The 23,130-nt window shown below is 39.9% G+C and overlaps 3 protein-coding genes across 4 annotated transcripts; all 3 read right to left on the reverse strand.

The window, feature by feature from the left end:
• Positions 1-111: 111 nt before the first annotated feature.
• ttc32 (tetratricopeptide repeat domain 32) lies at positions 112-3,376 on the reverse strand. Of its 2 annotated transcripts, XM_079366453.1 has the most exons (4): positions 3,205-3,376; positions 2,869-3,035; positions 1,391-1,561; positions 112-127 (listed from the first exon to the last, which is right to left on the reverse strand). In XM_079366453.1, exons 1-3 carry the CDS (start codon positions 3,318-3,320, stop codon positions 1,434-1,436), a joined length of 411 nt encoding a protein of 136 aa, XP_079222579.1. In that variant the 5' UTR covers positions 3,321-3,376; the 3' UTR covers positions 112-127; positions 1,391-1,433. The 2 variants fall into 2 exon arrangements, with proteins under 2 accessions (XP_079222579.1, XP_079222578.1); XM_079366452.1 differs by lacking the exon at positions 112-127 and having other exon boundaries at positions 609-1,561; positions 3,205-3,375.
• A 3,618-nt stretch (positions 3,377-6,994) lies between these two features.
• Positions 6,995-12,120, reverse strand: matn3a (matrilin 3a). The gene is made up of 4 exons (XM_079347204.1): positions 11,858-12,120; positions 8,776-9,351; positions 7,802-7,927; positions 6,995-7,335 (listed from the first exon to the last, which is right to left on the reverse strand). Exons 1-4 carry the CDS (start codon positions 12,024-12,026, stop codon positions 7,169-7,171), a joined length of 1,038 nt encoding a protein of 345 aa, XP_079203330.1. The 5' UTR covers positions 12,027-12,120; the 3' UTR covers positions 6,995-7,168.
• A 606-nt stretch (positions 12,121-12,726) lies between these two features.
• Positions 12,727-22,262, reverse strand: laptm4a (lysosomal protein transmembrane 4 alpha). Its single transcript, XM_079361852.1, has 7 exons — positions 22,010-22,262; positions 19,733-19,853; positions 17,812-17,888; positions 16,623-16,745; positions 15,479-15,574; positions 14,613-14,711; positions 12,727-13,689 (listed from the first exon to the last, which is right to left on the reverse strand). The coding sequence occupies exons 1-7, from the start codon at positions 22,136-22,138 to the stop codon at positions 13,615-13,617; spliced, it is 720 nt and encodes a 239-aa protein (XP_079217978.1). The 5' UTR covers positions 22,139-22,262; the 3' UTR covers positions 12,727-13,614.
• Between the last annotated feature and the right edge of the window lie 868 nt (positions 22,263-23,130).

Below are 23,130 nucleotides of genomic sequence, written 5' to 3' on the forward strand. Positions count from 1 at the left end.
TAGAAAAAAAAGCACACTCACCACTATTACACAAATAATCTATTGCTTGCGACAAATATACATACATAAACTTTAGATTTTTCTAAAAGAAAAAAACGTGCAGGGGTCAAGTACACCGTTTCAGAAGCTGTCATAAAAAAAACTACTATAATATTTTATGTATTTATGCAAATCAAACTCAAAAAATGGTACAAAAACACACACGTCATGAGGATGAGGATGATTAAGTCAGAGAGGGTTTTGAGGGGAAAATTATTAAGTCAAGCATTGTGTTGATCTAAGCAGGTACGGCCACATTTCAAACTAAAATAAAATATTCTGTTATCTTGATAAATTACTGGACATTTGTGTAGTTTATAAGGACAAAATAAGGATGTGAATAATGTAATGTGTTCAACAAATATTTCAATGATGAATCGTTCACTGTTCTATCATACATCTATCATCTTAAAAGAGGATTAGAGATTTATTGAGCCAGATTTTTCAGTAGCTGTTCGCCGTCCTGTTTACAGAAAAACCTTTTGATGAAACGAAGGCTTAAATTAAACAATGTCTGAAATGATTATGGCAGACTGTATAAGGTGTAGTGTTTGAAAGACACTCTTCAGTAAACTGAACAAAGGACAAAGGAGATAGGTTTAATAGGTTTCACAGATGGATTGAAAATAACAGTGATTGTCTCTGCAGTTTCCTCCAGCTCAAATCTACGCGGTGTTTCCGCTCAATCAGACAAAGAGGTACCTCTTACATTTTCCTGATCGTATACTGCCCTTATGTACAGTGTTTACTGATGAAAAAATCTCTCTAATCAGATTTGAGTCACTCACTGTGAATCTTTGTCAACAAAGGCTGTTTCTGAAGTGTGCTGTAACTCACCTGTCTGACAAGATATATATATATATATATAAACTCCTCACAGGAGCTTTAATATGAGACAGAAAAGATGTTCCACTGCAGCTGATAGTCTCCTGTATCATCGCTGTGTGAACACATAATGAGGGTTTGTTTTATATCCACAAACCTACTCCAGTGTTTTTATTGCACACAGTAAAACACAAGCTCATCATTTTTCCTGCTAAACTGGGGTCTCTCAGTCTGCGCCGTGTAGTCGCAGACCTATAAAATCACAACACTCCAGATAAATGTCTCACCTGTTTCAGTTAGATGTCTATTTTCTGCGTTGCTTTTGTTTTTCCACATTATGCAAACTATCACATGGTTTTAAAAGTCGTGATTGCACACCCCTTTAATTTAGTTTACGCCTCACTTTAGAGGATTTTCCATGATGATATCGTTATATTTTAAAAAAATAATAATGACAAATAACATCATACTTATGTGACACAACTGGACAGTCATCAACGTTAACTGACAATTAGCATCTTCTCACATTTCAGGATATATAAACAAGCCCTCTGCAGTGTATGCGTTTCTCAGTATCCTCTGTTTATCTTGTGCTGCTGGTCCAGACGTGTCTGTTGCAGGCTCACTTTCGCATCTTCAAAATCTGGATTCAGCTTTAGTGCTTGCTGGAAGTCACTCTTAGCATCATCAAAGAAACCTGTAAGATTAAAATAGAGAGTAAAAAACATAGTAAGCGTTATTGTGATGTGCAATAGTGTGCCAAAACAGTTTGACTTGAGTCAGCAGTTCTGTTCTCACAGGCTGCGTAAGTGCAAGTGAACACACAGCTCCATCTAGTGTAGTCAGAAGGAACACGCAGAGGATCGTCACACATAATCTCATGACAGTCCCAGAGGAGAGGAACAAGATTTCAAAATTGAGCATAATCGCAAATACACTGAAATCAGGATTCATTTTAACTAGATGCACCTTGATTGTGTTGTGCCATCATATTACTAGAGGGATTTTTTTGAGGAACTTTTTCTTGCTGACATATATTTCTGTGTTTTTGCTCTGTGGTAATGGAACTTTGAACCGTCCAAATTTGTATTTCATAGCCATGACTTGACAAAACGGTACCAACATGAAACAAATTTACAGCTTGGGGACATTTTATAAAGGTGTCCATGAAGTGCCAATAAGGTCTTGGGCAGTAATGGGGGCAATAAAAAGCTACAATGCATCGACCAGAGGATTTGCTTAATCTATAATCACTCTACTGTAGAGATGAGGGGCTCTTTTGAAGTACAATAAAAACATACTCCCTCATTGATGTGATAGTGGCTGGCCTGTCTGATACAGGTCTGCTGTCTTTTCCCCAGAGTCAGAAGCAATCATGGAGAAGCAGCCTTCAGCGTCTATGCTCCATATATCTGGAACAAACTCCCAGAAAACTGCATTTCTGCTGAAACTCTCAGCTCTTTTAAATCCAAGTTAAAGACAAATCTGTTTACAGCTGCCTTTAACTAAACTACTTTAATAAAGATTTTAATCTTTCACTCTGCACTGTAACTTTTAATTCTTTTATATATTCTTACTTCAATTCATTTTATTCAAATTATTTTTACTTGAACATATTTGAAGGTTCAATAATTTCAGTGATTTCTGAATTTTCTATTTTAATGTTTCTTGTCATGATGCTTTTGATGTCTCCTGTAAAGCACTTTGAATTACCTTGTTGTTGAAATGTTATTTATAAATAAACTTGCCTTGCCTAGAGTTCACCTCAATTTGTCTTTCAGACTAACACTTGATGACTAAAAGGTCATTAAAAATGTAAACAATGATGTTCGACTGTGTGTGTGTTTCATGTTGAAATTGAATAAACAATGAGAAAAAATATCGCAACAGAGCTTGAGTTTAGAATTTATTTTAACAAGTGTCCTGTGAGAAAGTCAATCATTTCGCCCATCTTACCGACTGTGAAAGACAGATGTCTCAGTTGTGTTTTTGCAGGATCCTTACCTAATCTATAGTGGATGAGCCCTCTGTTGTAGAAAGGCGTTTCAAACCCGCTGTCAACTTTTATTGCAGAAGTGTAGTCCTCTACTGCTTCATGAAAATCCACACGGAAATACTTTATTTGTCCGCGATTGTTAAAGGCAGTGGACAGATTACTAGCTTTACATTCCCTGTGGAGACATGACAACATTGAATTAAACAAATTGGTAAAGGTTGGTGACGCGAAAAAAGAAGAAAGGTGTGCTACGTTTAGGACGAGGCGAGTCACGGGTATTTGACAGGTTACAATAAAATGTTTTGTAACACAAGTTTTACTCCTCCAGAGAGGAAACACGGTACCTGTCCTGCAGGCAAGAAGAGATAAACTTCGTGTACAGTTCCTCCGCATGTTTGTAGTTTTGTTGTTTGAACTCGGACTGAGCATGTTCAAATATTTCGGTGAAACTGTCCTCCATGGTTCAAATTCTGTTAGGTTTGTTGTTGTTTTCCTACCTGCGGATGTGACGTCAGTGACGTGACGCCCAATCATGTTTGAGTGCGTCACTAGTGGGCATGGCTTATCAGCGTTACAATAGATTAATGCTTGATTTTTAAAATATTATGAAGTGAATATTTTTCACGTTGCACATCAAATAACGAAAAACTTTATAAAAATAATAATAAAAAAAAGTAGGCAGTATTACAATCTGCCTACTGTTCAGTAATTGGGAGTGTAACAATAGTTGTTTAATATTGTTGATTTTAGTTTTTAATCCTTGTCATTTCTCTTTATGTGTTGAATTGTAACGCAAATACAAATTTCTGTTTGTTATTCAAGTTATTCAAATATTTAAAGATTATTCGTTATTATTTCAACTGCAGATGGTAGACATGAAACTGATATTAAAACAAGGTAGACATTAATGCAAATAATGATTAAAAATAGTTTGAGTTACACACATTTGATTAGCATAAAGCTTTTTTAAGTGAACAATGGCTTTGCATTCTGTGTATTTTAGTGAAAGTATGTGCCCATTTACAAAATAAAACATACTGCAGTTCAAGGACAATATTGACACTTGCTGCAGTAAATGCATAACAAGAAGGAAACTCGTAACCAAACTGGTGAGACATTCTCAAACAGTCTCCAAGGTGAAATCATCAACAGCCATGGTAAAAAAAAAAAAAAAACACTTTGAGGAAGTAGAGGTCACGAAAGCTATGCACAACCTTCCCTTTTGTGGCCCATTTACCTCCAGACTGTGTGGACCAGTGGAAATAGATCAAACAGAAACCAGTTTGACCCCGAGAAAGAGTATTTAGAACACTGGCTTTTGACACTGCTGAGAAAATGGCAATAACATACGACCTAAGGATATATTTACAATACATTGATCAAGCAGTGGCTTAATTCCAAAACTTCAGTGAGTTGTATCTAGGTTAAGGACACAGTCAGCTTAAAAACTCCAAAGTTTAAAAAGATTTATTTAGGCATGTCAACATCTAACCCCAAAACAATGAATCCTACCTTCAGCAGCTCCAGCAGAGCAAACAAAAGGCATTGGTCCACGTCGGCTGAACAGAACCAGGCTAGACATCCACCACAGACCCGAATCCAAAGGCATCCTGTCCTCTACCTGGAATGTTTTTTTTCTTCTGTTTTTTGGCCTTTAAATCAAACGTAATCAGTCTAACATCCAACCTTTCTCATCTTATGGCACAACTTTTCAAGTAATATACTAAACCACCTCTTTCTCTAATCAGAAATGTTGATGTGTTTTGTGAAAAGTTGTGTAGTTTTCCCTGAATGTATTGTTTTTTTATGTAATGCAATTTACCAAATGTTGTTCTTCAGTGTTGTTTATGGCCACATTTGGGCAACCACATATGTTTACGTTAACCTTCCTTTGCAAGGAAAAAGTATGTAGTGAGTTTTATGGGGGGGGGGGGGGGGGGGGGGGGGGGGGGGACGTCTGCCCCATGTACAAAAATAAATTTATGAATGACACACTAGACTGTGACACTGTTCTGACATATTGTTGAAAGTTTGCAGACTGTGTGCATTAAAGTTTATCTGTCTTTTTTCACTTCTCAGAGGAGTGCCAGTCTCGTTCATCTTTGCTTGAAACACTGGTGGGCTCACCTTTCTGACCGGCTGTGTGTGTGGTAACCATGAAAGCCCATGAAATAGTAAACAAACATAAAACAGCTGTCTGGGTAAAGGAAGAAGGACCAGACTCGGGGTAAACGTTGGCGTGTTGACTCTCTGCCTCACACAGACGGAGCAGACAGTGGAGCTCTGTTGTCGCTGCTGCTTCGGGCAAATATGCCAGAGAGGTTACACCGTGACCCCGTCTATAGATTCCTTTTTCCACATTGGAGTAATGAAAGTGTCAAATAGACATGAAGGTGATAACAGCGTTAAGACGCACATAGTGGTGTTGTTGGGTTTTTTCTATTTGACATTAATCCAGCTCTAACCCTGAATGATATCAGAAGGATTTGATTTTTTTTTTCAGAAGCAGGAGTAAATCATAGCACACTGTTAATAGAAATGTCAGAGCCCGACTATCATATTTACCTTTCTATATTGACACAGAAATACATACCCGACAACTTACAGTTACATAAGAAAGATGGACATAATGCCTCTTTGTATCTACGGAAAGACATTTTAGAAGGTATGTTGAACCTCCCATCTTCATGCCAGTGCCCACCAATACTCACTGTTCTCTCAGTGGAACCTCTCAATGCTACTTGCTTCAAATTATTTCATAAGAATAACCTGGGAAAATGTATTTGACTTTTTAAGGGGTCTACTTGAATGATCAGAAATAGTAGGCGTATCAAAAGTAGGTTTACTTCTTCACATGTAAATACATTTGAACATCATTTATTCATGTGTTTCTGTTAGCAGTAAAAAGCTATTAAGATTAGATTGAACCTTTATCGTTGGCTTTTCTAAAGCGATAGACTGCCAGTGAATTCACTTAACTATCAAAGTGCTCATCCTGTAAGTAGCTGGTTCTAATTGTTTTTCACAATTAATTCACAGAGCATGACATGCATGTTTCATACAGAGTGATGTATTTCTACTGATGTTAGCTACTCTTTGTCCAGGTTGTGGCCTGGGTGGTTCTCCCTCCCTCCTCTAATCCCGGCCCCGGCAAAAACCCTCAACTGTAATAGGTAGAAGGGGGGAAATAAATTCAAATTCATCCATGTACGACTGTGTTCCAACAGACAGCTAGTCATCTTCTGATGAATTTTTAATTAACTCTTCTTTTTTTTTAGAGATTTGAATGAATAACATGTTGAAGAATGATTTATTGCACTTCTGTTGTGTTACTTTGTTTAATCAAAACAACTTTACAAAGGAATGTAAAAGTATATAATACTGTTCCGTTGGTAGTTCAACATATGGTTATTTAAGACAGACATATTTGGTCTGTACACATATGATCAGTTTACCCTGGTAGAATAAAACAATGAAAAACAAATATTTTCTTTGTTTTATTGTTCAATTTCTGTGGCAATATGTTCTTAACAAGGATGTATAGACAGAAGTTTGACAGTCATCATCCACTACAACTTGTAACAATATAAATCTTGATAGTTAAAACTACAACAGAGATTATATGATAAAGAACAGGTGCAAAAAGATGATATACAGTTAATTGGTTAAATGCTCAGAGCAAAAGGTCATTTTTTCAATGATATGGTTACTGGCTATAGCTTATATGACGTTTGCACAAAAACGACTATCTACAAAATAGAACAAATAGTACAAAACATATACATACAGTGGTACAAAAGAAATATAAAAATGTAATATGCTCACTGTTTTGGTTTTATTACATTACACTGTACTCAAATAGTGTAGGTTGCTTTTACAGCAATTAATCAACAGTCAAAAAGTCGAGGCTGGCTGTTAATCACAGCTTCACACCATCTGAGATTGATATCTATCCAGTCGTGATGGGAGAGTTGATAACAGGAAGCGAACCATCTTAGCTGTCCCTGCAGAGAGTAAACAAACAAAAGGTCAAAGTGCAAGGTTGATAGAAGGTTGTTTATCTACAAAACATGTCAGAGAGAAAGCTGTCGACACCCACCGTCATGTCCAGCTTTAAGCACGGCCCACCATGTTCTCCAGACGCTCAATTCTACCAGACACATCGGCCAGTGAGATGAGTCAAGGAAACACAATTTACAGGAACACTGGAATGACAAATGGGTGGTATATGTCTTTCCTTAAACATATACACGACATGCTGGTAATTCATAGTACAAAAACAAAACCAACAGGTTGGAATAAGTGACCTCAGTAAAATGTGCTACAGAAAATGTCTGCAATAAAACGTCTTCCATCTGAAACAACAGGAAGGATATGCTTGGCTGTGAGCTGCTCAATGGCAGCCTGCGTCTTCTTCTGGAAAACCAGCCTGGCTTCACATTTACAGGGATCCTCCACCACCTCCACCTTCACCTCTTTCCCCCAGGAGAAAGACATTTCACATCAGAGTGGCAGATCATGTAGAGAGTACACACAGAAAAACACCCACTTTTTCCAACTAGGATGTAAAATATGCAATTTCATCTGTGCTGTATGTTTAACATGTGGCATATTTGACAAATAAAGAACCTTGAACCTTGAAAAAAAAAAAAAAGAAGTAAAGCTGGGAAAAAAGTAATGCATTTGAAAACACATTTTTTTCAAATGTATTTCAAAATTTTAACTCAACAAAAAAGCAGATGTAGAGAATCAATTCTACAATAATACCTGATAATTGTCCCCAAAAATTCTACGTTCTTCAGTGAATATTAACACATTCATGCATCAAGTAGTTGTGATGTTGTGAGGCCAAACACACACTGTTCATTTCATTTTGAGCATTCAAACAAATGATTAAAGCATCAATTTCACACACAAAAAAACCATCCATACAGTACTTACGTTTCGGGGAACATGTTTTCTTGTCCGCATTCAAGATAAAACCCTCCCGGCACTGGCAGTAATAGGAGGCATTGCTGTTGATACAAATGTGTTGGCAGTCGTTTCCCATGGCACAGGGGTCCACACCTGCAATAAGGCGGGGATTAAGGGATGTTGATGTCAAGATGCTGGTATTTAAACAGTTTCATGTGCTATACAGTAAAGGTAGCTAGTTGAAGGTAAGGTATGCTCTACAAATTGCAAACATCTACTAAACTTGTACTTCTTCTGGAGGATAAATGCTTAAATTCAATCCGCTTTTCAATGCTTCAGCCAGTTTTGATTCCAATTCTAATACATTTGATGCCTGTGCAAGTTCTATAAATGATACTTGCGAGCTTTTCTTCTGCGTTTGTACTTGACCACACGTTATTTGCAGTGGAAAACTTCATCCTTCACCACATCTCAGCCAGGGTCATTTTGCAAACTGCTGAGGTTCACCGTGTGTTGGACGACACAAATAGAATCTTTAGAAGCCTGAAGTACAACAGCAATCACAGTAACATGGACAAATTGGTTTTCACGTACAAGATGGACAAGACAAACAGACAGATTCTGAAACATTGGAGGCATGTTACAAATATGGTATGATGCATTAGAACTGATTGCATAACAAATGAACAGTCATCAAAAGGCCTTTAAATCTTTGCTTTAAAAAGTAAAGGTGAAAGTTCAGGGCTGTGTGGCCCCAAGACTTTACCCTAGTTTAGTTTGGCAAATATACAAGCAGGTTCTAGTGCCGACATCTGCAGTCCATGTGGGGGTTGAGAACATCTGCTATTTCCCTCATGTTTCAAAGTTTATAATCACCAATAGCATAGTAACTGATCCGAACTCTGCAGCAAAACCCCCTGTAGACTGTAGGTGCCCCTTACTGAGGAACTAGAACCAGGGTTAATGGTGAGAAAAAGGTCTCATGGGTGTCTTTGTCCTACCGCACAGCGTCTCCCTGAACTTGGAGGTGAGTTTCTCGATAACGCCGTAGGTCTCCACGTAGAAGACATGGTCGTCCAGAGGGATGCTCGCCATCAACTTTAGGGAGCGCATGTCAGCACGGTCAACACCCACAGCATAGATCTCGATGCTTGAAGCCCGAGCTGCTGCAGACACTTCCTCCACCTGGTCCTGTGGTCTCCCGTCTGTCACGATGATTGCCACCTTGGAGATGTTCCTGGAGCGAGGCCGGGCTCCGGACTGCTCTGTGAAGGCTTCATTCACTGCAGTCTTAATGGCGAGGCCGGTCATGGTGCCGGCTGACAGGGGCTCAATGCGGGAGATGGCTTTCTTCATGTCGGGTTTATTGGCATAGTCTTTGAGCAGGAACTCGATCTTGACCGTGCTGGCATAGTTGATCACAGCCACCCTGGTGGCTTCTGCGCCCACGTCCAAGGTATCAACCATGTCAGCCAGAAATATCTTCACCTTCTCAAACTCAACAGGGCGCACACTGCGAGAGCTGTCTATGATGAAGACGAGGTCCAGGGGACGGCTCCTGCACTGAGAATCTGTCTCTGATGATCAACCAAACCATGGCAGAGTAAGTCCATTTGATACTGAAAATCCAGTTAATTATTCAAGCTTGTTAAACAGTCACAGTCAAAAGGGCAAAGTTAACATTCGGGAACAAAACACAGGACACTTAGGGATGCACAATATATGCTCCAATGGTGACTCAAGGACAGTATGGTGCATCACTGCAGTGGTAAAATGAAAGTTTGTAATTCTACTGAAATTATACAGTAGGCCATGATTTGTACTGTATTGTTTCAGTGTCATTACATGTTTTCCATTTTTATCACTTATATCCTTTTTTCCCATTATCTCGAAAGAAAAGGATGCTCGAGGGCCACACATAAAGAGTGACATCACACCTGAAGTTGGAGACAGTGGTAGGACCCCACCCCACAAATCACAAAAACATGCTACACTACTAAACTACATTTCTGCAGTTTAGTTAAAAATGGAGACTCAAATGTTGTACAAATAGATCAGTTGAAGCTTGAAACTCACACTTCAAAGTTATTTCAAGTTTTTTTTTTCTCAAGTTCTTGAGACATAGACAGACTTTTGGATGGATTCAAAAAAGCACCTAACACCTCACAGTTTTACCAAGCCGCCATACAACCACTATGTGGCCTATTTACACTTCAGCTGGTGTGGGCCAAAACACAAACCTGACAGGTTTTATTGTTTTGTTTCATCAAAATGTCTCTTGATAACAGCTGTTTCACATAACCCCACACAGCTACATATACTCATCTAAATCTGTCACTTATTACCAAGTACAATAGACAATAGAGTTGCAAGAAACTTAAATTTCCACTATTTCCATTACTCAAACACTATTTAAAATAATTTAATTGTTCATTAAAAAATCATTGAAGTGAGGCTTGGCTTTTATATATGAATACATCCACATTTAATTTCTCTAAAAGAAATCTAACATGTGGAGTTGGATGTTAAAGTGGCTCTATCTGGATGAAAGGCTAGCTGTTTCCCCTTGCAAATATAGAGCATTTGCTTATTTCATGAAATGGTTGACTTATTTCTCATAAAACAATGATAGGATTTGGTGGTGTTTCCTCTTTTGATCATCTTGTTGATGCTAAAACAAACAGATCTACTGTGGTAAGCATTGAGGAGCAGTGTTTGGGTTGGAAAGCAAACCTAACTGGTGGTATTTTCTACCTGTCTCCACAGGACTGATGGTGGTGATGAAGCCGCTTTGGGTACTGACCGGTTGCGTCACAGGAGCGGTGGTCTCCACAGTAGTCACCAACACCGGCATGACGGTTGTCAGCGGTGCCTCTGTAGTTTCTGGCTGAGTTGGCAGCACAGTTGGCTCTGGTAGAGTTGGAGGGACTGTGGGGGGGAGTAGCACAGGTGGTGCTGGGACTGTTGGGTCTGACTTTTCTGGGCAGGGACCCTTTACTTTGTAGGGGAAATGGCCTTTGAGCCATTGATGAGGATGGTGTGATACAGGTGGAGATAAACCTTTGTATATGTGGTGCATGTGTGGTAACACTGGCCCTTTAAATCTGTGATGATAGGGGAGTATGGGGACTGAAGGTCTGTGGTAAGTCACTGGAGGAGATAGAGGAAGGGGTTGGAACAATACCGGTGGAGGGATCCTGGGTGGCTGGTAGTGGTAGTGATACCCTCCTCTATACGTGTAGTCACTTCTGTGAACTACAGAAGTGATAGAGAACATTAGTACGATGAAAGCAGGTAAACTGGAAAGTTGTGTTGCAATAAACAACTTTTGCTTTCTTGAGACACAGACACATTATTAGTTGAAGCATGAGTGTAAGTTCAGCCACCTGGTGTGTTTGCAACAAGCTGGATTATCCTGTTTAGTGCTTGTGAAACATCCAGTAAAGATTGACATTTTTCATGAATTTTTTTTTCTCTCACAGAGCTGACTAACATTCTGGCATTACACTGCTGGATAAATAACAATTAATAAATCAACTATTTTCAAACAGCAATTTCGTTTTAAATTCTATCTTTGAATTGTTGGAGCTTGTTGAAGCTGAATTGTCTGAAATATATTCTGCAAATCCTTGTTGTAGAAAACGATCTCGACTGTCTTAACGGAAAGCAGCTTTGTCAAGTCAAATGTCAAATTTGTATAGCACATTTTAAACAATATTCTGTTATGAAATGACATACAATCAATCACACGATTGAAATTATTCAAGTTTAACACTTGATTCCATCCCTTTAACCTCACTTTAATCTTAAACTTGGTTACATTTCACAGGGACAGGTTCTACTTTCTTCTTGAGTGCACAAATGCACAATGGCAAGCTCAGATGATTCCCCCTATATCGAATAAACTTATGACTATGCTTATGCTGAACCTAAATTTGAAAAGTCACCAGAGACCATGGCGGTCATGTGAAATAAGTAAGTAATTTCTCGGTAGTGACGCATAAATATAAATTGACTTCTTCTTGAGAAAATGTTTTCTTTCATATCTAAATTAAAAATATAGTTGTTTTCATTGACACTTACTTGCTGGATTGAGGGTCCTGAATGGTGGTCGACCATTAACTCTGCTCTGTGCGTGGCTCTGTGCGGCCAACAGGTGAGGGTCTCCCGCACTCAGGTGGTACGTGGCCCGCACGTCACCAAGCAACAGTGAAGCGCAGTACAAGAGGCTCCATAGGAAAGACTTCATCATATCTGCTCTCAGGGTCTTCCTGGTGGGTCTGCTCTCCGAGGCTATAGGCTACTGTCAGTCTCACAGGGTCCTTTACAACTCAGCGGGGGTCTTACCACATCCACATATGAGGGGCTCCCAGTCAAACACGTCAAAAGGTCCGTCCAATCCAGAGCCGGGACATGACCTGCAGGAGGACGATATAGAAAACCATACCGCGAAGTGCAAAGGACACTATAGAATTTATTAGTCAGTTATGTTTCTTTCTACGTCCTGTTTTGATATCTCTCAGGCTACTTACACAGCTGTACACTATAATGGTCCCACAAACGCACCACTAATGGCAAAAAAAAAAATCGGCTAAATTAGGCGTTTAAATGTTAATACAAATCGTCATCATCTGTTACCTTCGATCGTTCAAAAAGACCAGCAATCAGTCAGTTCTACTTCTATTTACATGTAATACACCCTCATTGGCTAATTATTCATAGTTTGAGAATAACTGTTCTGAATTCAGAATTTTACTTTACATGTTTTTCCAATACAACACCCAAAAAACAGTTCAGGCGAAGATTAAGTCTTTAAGTTGAGAAGAATTTAATTATGTTTAACATTCCAATGATCTTCATCTGCAGCTAAGTAACAATCTGTCAAAGTGACAGGCCTTTGCTGATCTTTGAATTTGATTTAAATCAACTTGAAAAAAAGAGTCATGATGGTGTCCATTTTTTTAAACGTTTATTGAAGTCAAATGTTTTTTCCACTACAGTAAGATCAAATCATATAACCAGTAAAATAATGTTGAGGGAGAGTGATGATCGGCATGCAACTACTAATGTTCACAAGACCAGCCGTTTGCTCCAGATGTGGCATGAGAAAGAAGCAGAGACTATGATCCATCATCAGCTCCCTCTGCTGCCAGTGTCTCCTTTTCAGCTGGGAAACTCGTCACGAGCTTTGCTAATGCATCGGGGCAGTAGAAAGTGGTGAACCCGTCAGGGGCTGGTGAAAGTGAACTGGACCACATCAAAACTAAATAAATAACAGACAAAAAAGTGCTACAGACTCCATTCAGTACTGAGATGGAATAGCCTAGATCTCCATAATATGTGGGGTAAAGTAACACAACTCAACAGTAAGATCTATAATAAGTGGATTGTCATAATAGATTCTTTTTACACTTCATATATCAATCTATAGATAGGGTGGTGCTGGATCTATGAAAGCATTTCAAGCTAGTTAGTTTCACATGAATCCCTTTTACTAAGACATAAAAAAGGCCAAAGAGTGGAAGGGGTAGCAGCTTCTGTTGCTTTTCAAACATCACATTCATTCATTTATTTCACACAGACTTCAGTCTCTCCCACCTTTTCGCCTCTCACACCTCCAGAAGGCTCTTTAAAAATACACATGGAGGGGTTGAACTAAATGCTTAAGTGGCTCTACACATACACAGAGGGGAGTTTGGCTGGGGTGGGGGTGGTGGTGGTGGTGGGGGGGGGGTGGGGGTGTAAGGGCTTAGTGGTGCTCAGAAAGGGTTAGTGAGGGAAAGTAGGAATGCATATGATTGTGTGTGCATGTGTGTGTGTTTTGGCAACAGGGCTGGTGCTTAAGCAGGCATGTAAGGAGGAGGTGGCTCCTTCTCTGGCATCTTCATCGCCATCTCATAAGTGGGCAGGATGTACTGAAGGAGAGCAAAAAAAAGAAAAAAAAAAAAGAAAGATTGTTTTTACTGCAAAAGGCAAATGCCAACAAGATCATTTACAGAAAATAAGTAATCATTTGCAGCTGCACATCTGAAATAGAATAAATGTAGCATCATCATTTTGAACGGTTCAAATCTGAAACTGCCTGACCAGCAGTGGCAACCCAAATGACTGAGTTTATCATGATAGAGAGGACTCAAAGATAGCAGAGTATCAGAAAATATTCACATTTTAGGAGCTGGACATAGTCACTCTATTTTCTTTAGTTAAAATACCACTAAAGGCTTCATGTAAAATGTCACATATTGAGCTTATAAATATTAATTACTCTTGATTTTCACAGCACATGCTTACAGAGCTAAACGAATAGGTTGATTAATAAATCTACTCAATGATAATCTTTTTTCGGCGTTATCTTGCAAATACATAGAAATATGTCAACCAGAGTTTACAGGAATTAAGAAAGACGTTTTACACAACATGCATTCAATGATTATTCGACACGATAAAGTGCAGCTCATTTGAAGTGTAGTTTTCTCTGCTGCTTCGGTTAAACTATCCTTTTTAGATATGAAAATATTAACTTATCCTAGTGGTTTAATGGTTGAGGGTTTTTTTATGGAAACTGTTCATCATAAATATATCTAAATGTTAATGCTAATAAACAGTTATCATGGTAGAATCCTGTTAACAGATGCATTTTGTAGGGACCTTTTTGACAATTTCTGACTGTCTATGTGTGAATGTGGCGCCATCTGTTGGTGAATCTTCAGCACCACAAAACCTTTGTTTTTTTTTTGTTGTTTTTTAAGACTGTAGATAATACTAAATCAAAGAAATCATACAGATGATTCAGACAGAATCTGGGGCATCTTAAACAAAGTTCTCTCTTTTCTTATACCTGGGGAGGGGTCTCGAAGGCAGGGTACACAGCGATCTCTGGCATGTTCCTGTTGTTGATGTACTTGTAACAGTTCCACACGCAGTTGATCAAGTAGGCCTGGGAAACAAAGACAAGACAGAGTTCAGACTTCTATACTTTCATGAGGTTAACGACACTATCTTACCTGGAGCTCTCCTCTTCCACTTCAGAACACCAGGAGCTATTTAAGTAGTACAGTACAAACAGCAGCTCTGCTCGCTCGATCATGACATTAAGTCTACTTAAGATGGATGTAAATAAAAGGTGTAAGCATAATGTCAGCTATTTCAGGCTTTACACCAATATTTATAGACACAATCTAAAGCTAGATGAGCCTGGCTTTAGACTGTGAGCAGGGAGAGGGATTATCAAACTCATGTTCTTGTATAATACAAATGACATAAAATATCCCTTCGATACACTTCTTCATGTAGCTACAGGTAAGGACTTTAAAATCACAGCAACAGTCCCCTTGCTGAGTAAAAGAGTGTTACTCTCTATTCAGTTCAGGCTAGCGCTGAGACGCCAACAGGTTTCGATTAGTTTTAAAGTCTCTCCAACTATTTAACCAAGGAAAAAACTGACATACACCACGAAGCCAAAGCAATGTCACTCAACATAACTGCTACATAAGAATCACACAAGATGTCTTTTTCTCCTTTTTCCCCCTTCATGTTCTTATTTGATTCATGTTGTTCCTTGGTTGTGTCTTTGTTTTGTTTTTTTTTCTTTTATGTGAGCACCTTGTATAAAAATCAAAGTGATCAAATGAAACAAAGAAAGACAATGACAACGAGACAAAAGAGAAAGCAGGTTCAGGTTCAGTGAATGACGGATCGTTTCACCTTCAGGATGATGAGAAAGGCAAAGAAGACGAGCACAAAGAGCAGCAGGCAGCTGGAGTCCATAGAGAGGAGGTTGTCCTTATACGGGAAGTCCGGCTGAGGAAGAAAAGAACCGGGTCAGATAAGCAAAAAAAAAAAAACATTAATAGAACACTAAAACATTGCTCGATGATCGAAGGATTGTTCTTTATTTCCATTTGAGGCAGTTTTCAGAATTTTAGCTTAAACCTCAATTTAGAACACAAAGGAGCTGCGATCCCCCACTGTCTATACGATCACGTGTTTAACAACAGTTAAGGGGCGGCTCGGGCCCAGTTGGTAGAGTGCATCGTCTACCAACTGGAAGGTCGAGGGTTCGATCCCCAGCTCCTGCAGCAACATGTCCGATGTGTCCTTGTGCATGAATGGTGTAGTTATTTCTTTACAGAGCAGCCTCTACCATCAGTGTGTGAACGTGTAGATGTGACCTGCCAGGTAAACGTGTTTTGAGCAGTCAGAAGACTAGAGAATACAGCACTAACACAGCAGCTATAAACAGAATAAGAACACATTGAACACGAAAGTGAAGTTTTGTTGGAATCGTAAAAATACATTAAACTCTAATGAATACCATGAGTCAGTTTGTGTAAGGCTTTGGCTCTAGCAGTTCCAGGTGTCAATTAAATTTTGGCCACTAGATGTCCCTGTTTTTTTTTTTTTTTCTGAGTGTAAAGCAGAAGAGCTTCAAATCCTTTTTCAGCACGAACAGATAAAAGCTCCATAAAGCTTCCTCTGCTCAGAGCTACTTCACTGCTGCAATAATTTGTTTGAGGGGCTCTGACACGAAAGCAGCCTCGTCAGCCGTTTATTTGCTTAGCCGCCATTCTGGCCCCAGTCCCTCTGAATGTGGAATCATATTATTCAAATGCAAACGGTGTCCTCTAATAGGAGGAAATAATGTAATAATGTGTGCTGATGTAAGACTGACATATTCTCCTCTACTCCTTGTCTTTGGGACACACTGGGTTTAAAAGGCGTATTTGTAAATGCTGCATTGTGTGGTTTGTGTTGGCAGGCCTCTGTGGTAAAGCAAACACGGGAGAGGTGAAGTGACAGATTCACAGGATCAGGATTCTTGAGCCACATCAGACGGTTGGGCACTGACCAGCTGGTCCAGGTAGTCCTTGATCCTGGGCAGGTAGGTGAGAGAGCTAATGGCCACCAGGCAGCTCAGCGCAAAGTCAAAGAGCTGGTAGCAGAAGAACGGGATGAGCCAGCCGTCACGATGCTGAGGGAAAGGACCACAGAGCTCATGTTAAAAGCAAACTCTGGTTCAGAGGACCATGTTTTATTTACTTTAACCTCATCTCCACACATCTACTATATCTTTATCTAATGGGCTGATTCTACTGCCTACAATCTGAACACTGGAGGAGAGATTTTACAATCTGAGATAGAGCGGCCTGAAACACTTCAGCTTTCATGTTTTTGTGCTCTAAGAATCAAACTGTTGAGAAGGCATTTTCTTTTTGTCGAGTTTTTGGATTCAAAACATCTGTAGCCCTCAGACTGCGACTGAATCATCACATGTGGTTTGGGGTAAGACGCTGCATACAGAAACAGGAAGTGTGTCATAACTTTGTTGGGGTTTTTTTTTGCACTGTTACAAACCTCAGTCCAGGTTTACAGATCGACCTTTTAACTTGGAAACTTAAAGATATCTACAGGCATTCTGGTCTTTCTACCAAACACAGAGTCTACTACGGTCCTGGTATAGAAAACAGAAAATCCATTTCACGGACTACATTCCAACATTATCATACAACAAAATATGCCAAATCTAGTTTGTATACTACGATCGGGATCAACATGTTCAGGGTGGGTTTTCCTGGGAGACTACAGCAGCAGTGACTCTGAACCAGCACACTGTAAAGGAAAAAGGGGAGCCTACTGAAGTAGCCTGGGAGGATGTACTTCCACAGCTAAAGCAATAAGTCTCACTCAGACAGCCACGGTGGGGCAGCCGGTAGTCAACTGAGCAGTCATCTACACTTGCAGCCTACAGCTGGGGCTATCGAACCTGTCAGTCCTGATGCCATCAGGCAGGCCTGTGAGGTGAAGATGACAAACACACGTCAGTGTTTGCTACACTCCCACCGCCTCACAAGTCTTTGGAACAGCCGACTTCCCCTCGTCTTCTTGCCTCTTCACTCCGCGTGCGCTCATTAAACCACTTTGAAGCAATGCACATTCTGGGATTACATATTTGCATAAGGGCCATGACACAGGCCTTTAATACAGTGCTTCCTGTCAACACAGAAACGGAAATAGACACATCCCCTGTGTGGACTTACTGTGATCGCTCCATACACCATCATGGCACTGATAGTTAGCATCAGCAGAGAGATGGCAAATCCAACACAGGCATTCTCTGTGGGAGAATAAAGAAGAGAGGGATTAATTTGTGTTCATCTGTAGTGTGAATGGATCATGTCTTGCTGATGTGTATGGATGCATACGTCTGACTGCTCTCTTTGAAGCAGGCTGCAGTGATTTGCATACAGTGAGAGTTAATCGTCTCCAGGGCTTCTCTCTTTAGAGCCAACTCTTGTTTTGAAAGGCCGACTCTGGGGAGCAGTAAGCCTCTCCCTCTCAGCTATGTAGCGTCTGCAAAGATGCAATGAAACTTGGTATGGGATAATTAATAGGTCTGCCTTTCATATACTCTTTCCGCCCCCATCGCTCACTCTCTCGTTCTTTTCACTTCCTGGAAGCGTCTCGCCTGTTGCACTGGAAAGAGGGTGCTGGTGAGAGCGGCTGTGCTATGTGGCTTCTCTTCGGTTTGTCCGTCGCTCGAGCAGAACAACTTCGATGGAACTGTGAGAGGACCGTCTGGAGCCGAACTCTCAATAGTTTAAAACAAACCAAAGCTTGAAAATATTGAACGTTTAGAACAAACAAATAGCCCCACAATACAGTCCTCATACATCCTCCTATTCTTATGTGTAATGTGTTCTTTAACAACGTTATGTTTGACTTATTATATGCAACTAAATTGTGTGCGTGTGTGGGGGGACGGGACAGCCTTGCAACTTTTGTTGTACGCCCCATGTACAGAGAGGGAGAGAGGGACAGAGAGCAAAAGAGAGAGAGAGATCAAGAGACGGAGAAGAGAGAGAGAGAGAGAGAGAGAGAGATCGAGAGAGAGGGAAGGAAGAAAGAGAGATCGAGAGAGAGGGAAGAAAGAGAGGGAAGAGAGAGAGATCGAGAGAGAGAGAGAGAGAAAGAGAGAGAGAGATCAAGAGAGGGAAGAGAGAGAGAGATCGAGAGAGAGAGAGAGAGATCAAGAGAGGGAAGAGAGAGAGAGATCGAGAGAGAGAGAGATCAAGAGAGGGAAGAGAGAGAGAGATCAAGAGAAAGAGAGAAAGACCTCATCGCAGCAGATGTTGGTTTGAATCCAGCCCTTTTCTGCATGTCATCCCCCGTTAACTCTTTTCCCTTTTTTTTTACAGGATCCAAATCCCACAAGAATACACAATTACTAAACAACTATAAGAGACCGACGTTGACTGAGGCTGATCCTTTAAACTCTGTAGTGCTCTACAAATAAAATGTATTATTATTATTCATTATTATTAAATGTTTCCTCAATCAGTCGATTAGCTTTTATGCTTTTAGTTCATGCCCCTCATATGTGGAACAAACGAGTTCAGCCTGATGAAGCTTCACTAATACACAAACATCGGCTCTGTGGGCTGTGGACAACCTCCGCTGCACTGTGTGCTGGCATTAGCATGCTGCGGGAAGGTCAACCCACCCCAGTCGGTTCCCTTCCTCTCCTGCTGAGTCACTGTTTCTGTGAATGATCAAGTGGCCACAAAACTACCAACAGCTCGAAAGAAAAAGGCGCTCAGCTCGTCTTGCCAACCCTGCCATGCAAATAAAAACAGCTAGCCAGCATTGACACACAAGGAAGTACAAAAGGGAAACAGCACCAGTGAGAGCGCACTGATAACATGTACACAGGCCAGCAGGCTCCTGTTGACTTCATGAGTTGGTTTGTTGTCAGGGGGGAATTGTGCTCCCTGTGGAAAGTCAGTCACATGACAACTTCAGCACAAGAGACCAGTTCTCCACACTTCTAAATGTTTCTAACTGTGACGTGTGGTGCCTGACCTTCTTCATCTGGACACAGCTGAATTAACAACCCCCGCTAACAAAATGAGTAAAGGTGAGTCCAGCCTGTTAGACCATATAATAACTCTCTCTACTTACCAGACATCCTGTCTGAGGCAAAGTAGTGGTCGATGACCTCATACTGCAGGTCAATAGTGGGCACGTTCTCTGGGTGAGTCACAGCTACAGTCAGCAGGATGCCCATCAACAGGTTGACTACCTGCAGAGCGGAAGAATGAGTTTTAAAAAGAAGTTAAAAAATATATAAATCTTTCACATAAAAAACATGAATAGGGTTCTGAAGTCCCACAAACGGAGAGACAGAGGTTTGTCCTGTGAATAATGTGGGAAATCCACTTGCTAAGACAACGTTGAAACAGGAAAGATGACAGTAAACTTTTTTTTTAACGTTATGTTATCATCATGTGAGAGAACGCAGCCATGAGGAGAAAAATACGATCGAAGAAGTCAAAGTCTCTCCGATGGCACAAACGCTGCATTGACAAGCTGTTGAGAAATTAACTCGACATGACAAACAAGCTACTGCAGCAATTCTGCAGAGAATGATGCTACACGCACTGTCTCTGGAATGAACTGACACTAATGTTCAACGGTGAGGAAGGAAATGGAAGATCATTCATGATTTGGAATAAAAGAGTCTGGAGTTTGTATCAAAGCTGAAGTTAAAGTGAAAAAGGAGAAATCACAGGGACTTTTGTTTTGAAGAGAAATGTGAGTATAAAAAGGGAACTGAAAGTGAACAGAGTCATCAAACAGACAAAACACTATTAATGCCAGGACTTTTAAACAAACAATTTTTAAAAATACTTTATTTATCAACAGGATTTGACTTTACGTGTACTCAGACAACTTCAAGAAGAGCCTTTATAACCTTAAGTACAGGCCGGCTTACTGGGAGTGAGCGTCACCAATCAATCACATCAACACTTTCTGTCAATAAGAAAGACTTACTGTTCAAAGAAAAATAAGTCCCGCAAAGCAGCATGTGGGAGGGACACTTTGTGAACTCAGTGAATGTCATCGAGTGATGACCCATTGTTAGTTTTTCAGCTCTATTTTGTGTTCAGTTTACAGAAGTCAACAAAGCTGAGCGGCTCAAGATCACACTGGACTTGTAGTAAATCAAGTTCATAAAAAAGATGTAAACTTCTGGTAGTAATGCCACAATTTCAGGTGAGTTTTTACCTTGCTCTACGAAATGTAAAGATCTGTGGCTTTAAACAAGTTTAAAAAGCAAATGAAAATGATTTTCTTTTCTTTTTTCCCCAAATGATGACTAAAAAGACCCCTAGCAAGATATACAAAATGAACTGGCCTCTCATACTCCTTATTTAAAGATAATAAAACAAAAACAAACATAAACAAATCCCTCACCTGCACAGCCTTTACCAGCAAACTAGAAATTAAAATGAGTGAGTTTAGTATCAGATTTGGATAGCCACCCTTTATTTAATAATTGTAAACTTTCTCATAGCCGTTTTTTAAAAACTTTTTTTTTGCTATTGATGCTGTTTATATTTCTTGTTTTTTTAGCTGCTGTAAAAACCAAATTTCCCCACTGAGAGATCAATAAATTGTATCCTTAACCTTAAAGACTCCTCTGTCGGCGAGGCAGTAAAAAAACAAACACATGAACGTGGCTCACGTGTTTAGTGAGTCAAATATTGTCCAGCTGGCAAAATCTTCACAGAGGATTTTCTGAGGAAACGCAGCCAAAAACAGGATCATCTGTTATGTGATGTGAAACGAAAAAGGATTAACTCAGCTGTGAGCTGCAGAAGCGAGCTTAAACAGGCAGAGGGCAGCTAACGTTAGCAAAGATTTCAAAACTACTTCGGCATACCTGTGGAAATCAAGCCACAGTTCTGTGATGGAAACAGGATCATCACATCAGGATACATGTTTTAACTGGACGTAAATGAAGCGTGTTGTGATTCGACAGTTACCTTAGCAACTCGTTAGCGACGTGTCGGCTAAGCTAACTCGAGCTAACGTCCTACACAGCGTCTTTCATTTTAAACATTAACATTTCCCTCCTAGTTCTTTTTTTTATTACATGAAGTCTTTCTTTATGCGTTTTAGTAAGCATCTTCGAGGATACGCGAGTTTCGACGCTTGGCTGAAAACGAAGCTACGTGTTAGCAGCTCGTCTGTTCAAAAGGAGGAGACGGTTAATCGACACAGGAGTAAAATCACAATGTGTCAGCTTTTATTCTGTCCTCTGGTTGTAAACACAGTAGGGTTGGTGTGTATTATATAATTCGATACTTGGGCTGACTTCGTGCAGTTGATGGACAGCTCTCGCCAACATTATTAGCTGTGCACGCTGACTCCCATATCAACCATTTTACGTACCATGTACCACGTCCCCAGGATGATGGTCCCTGTCCGGACATGGCAACATCCACAACACCTGGTGATGTACAGTCTGTCTCGACTGGGTTTAAAATGATGCATGTCCTCCACGAGCGTCGGAAGAAACATCGGTAGGACTGTTCGTGAAGGTGAAAATATATCGCCTCACCATCGACAGTCAGCGAACGATCACGGAGACACGCCCACCACTTCCTTCACGACCTGCGCGCATGAAAACAAACGCTTTGACGGGCCGGAAGAGGCGGGGACTAGACGAACAGGGATTTGACTGACAGGGATTTGTTCCAATGGTAGTGAATACATTTTGATAACAGGTTTTTAAACCGCTTTCAAGAATGTTGATGAAGTTTGATCAACACATGGATTAGCATAATATAATATGACTACAAAGTGGGATCAGGTCCACTCGGGCAAAATAAAAACATTTTTAAAAAATTGTTATATCCCATTCCGCAGAACATCTTTTGCTCAAACTACTTTTTCAATAAAAGGAACACAATTATGAAACCCACTGCCAGACTACTTGAAATTCATCCCTTCATTCGTCACATAAAAAAAGCACACAATTATGGCTAATTCAGCAACAATCTTGCTTGCATATTTACCTTTTACACTGTGCTCTCTTTGTATTTTATATTGTGCTCGTTTCTTACTTCAATTTTATAAGTGTTAATATGTATTATTATTTTAAACTATTTTTAAATAATCTTAATGTGTATTGTGTTTCTTAACGAAAAGCCCATACTAGGGACAAGTGTCGTAAACCAGCCGTGGCTAAAAAGCTTTTTTGGTATACTAATTTGAATTTTGCAGATTCATAATCGTGTATCTTTATTGCTGTACATCCATTACTGACGCACTTTTGTAAAATACAAGTCAATACTTGTAAATGATCTTGAGGTGCCATTTTATAGATTACCCCACTTATATATCCTATGTGTTAATATATTGTGCATTATTATGGCATTTTTTCAGATAACTTTGTACTAACTCAAGTTTCAATTTATTATCACTTCCATAATACTCTCAGCATACGTAGAAGCGAAATGCCACTCAGCACAAATAAGGCAGACTAAAAACAAAGATACATAGGACTACAT

Source organism: Symphodus melops (assembly GCF_947650265.1).
Source record: "Symphodus melops genome assembly, chromosome: 1".
Taxonomy (NCBI): Eukaryota; Metazoa; Chordata; class Actinopteri; order Labriformes; family Labridae; genus Symphodus; species Symphodus melops.

Coding starts and splice junctions, on each gene's coding strand:
- matn3a (XM_079347204.1), bottom strand. CDS start 12,026: ATGATGAAGTCTTTCCTATGGAGCCTCTTGTACTGCGCTTCACTGTTG. Junction 9,352..11,857: donor CAGGACCCTCAATCCAGCAA/GTAAGTGTCAAT, acceptor GTTGATCATCAG/AGACAGATTCTCAGTGCAGG. Junction 7,336..7,801: donor GAAAACATGTTCCCCGAAAC/GTAAGTACTGTA, acceptor CCTGGGGGAAAG/AGGTGAAGGTGGAGGTGGTG.
- ttc32 (XM_079366453.1), bottom strand. CDS start 3,320: ATGGAGGACAGTTTCACCGAAATATTTGAACATGCTCAGTCCGAGTTC. Junction 3,036..3,204: donor TCTTCTTGCCTGCAGGACAG/GTACCGTGTTTC, acceptor ATGTCTCCACAG/GGAATGTAAAGCTAGTAATC. Junction 1,562..2,868: donor GCTCATCCACTATAGATTAG/GTAAGGATCCTG, acceptor TTAATCTTACAG/GTTTCTTTGATGATGCTAAG.
- laptm4a (XM_079361852.1), bottom strand. CDS start 22,138: ATGTTTCTTCCGACGCTCGTGGAGGACATGCATCATTTTAAACCCAGT. Junction 16,746..17,811: donor TGGTGTATGGAGCGATCACA/GTAAGTCCACAC, acceptor CCTTTCCCTCAG/CATCGTGACGGCTGGCTCAT. Junction 15,575..16,622: donor AGGACTACCTGGACCAGCTG/GTCAGTGCCCAA, acceptor TTTCTTCCTCAG/CCGGACTTCCCGTATAAGGA.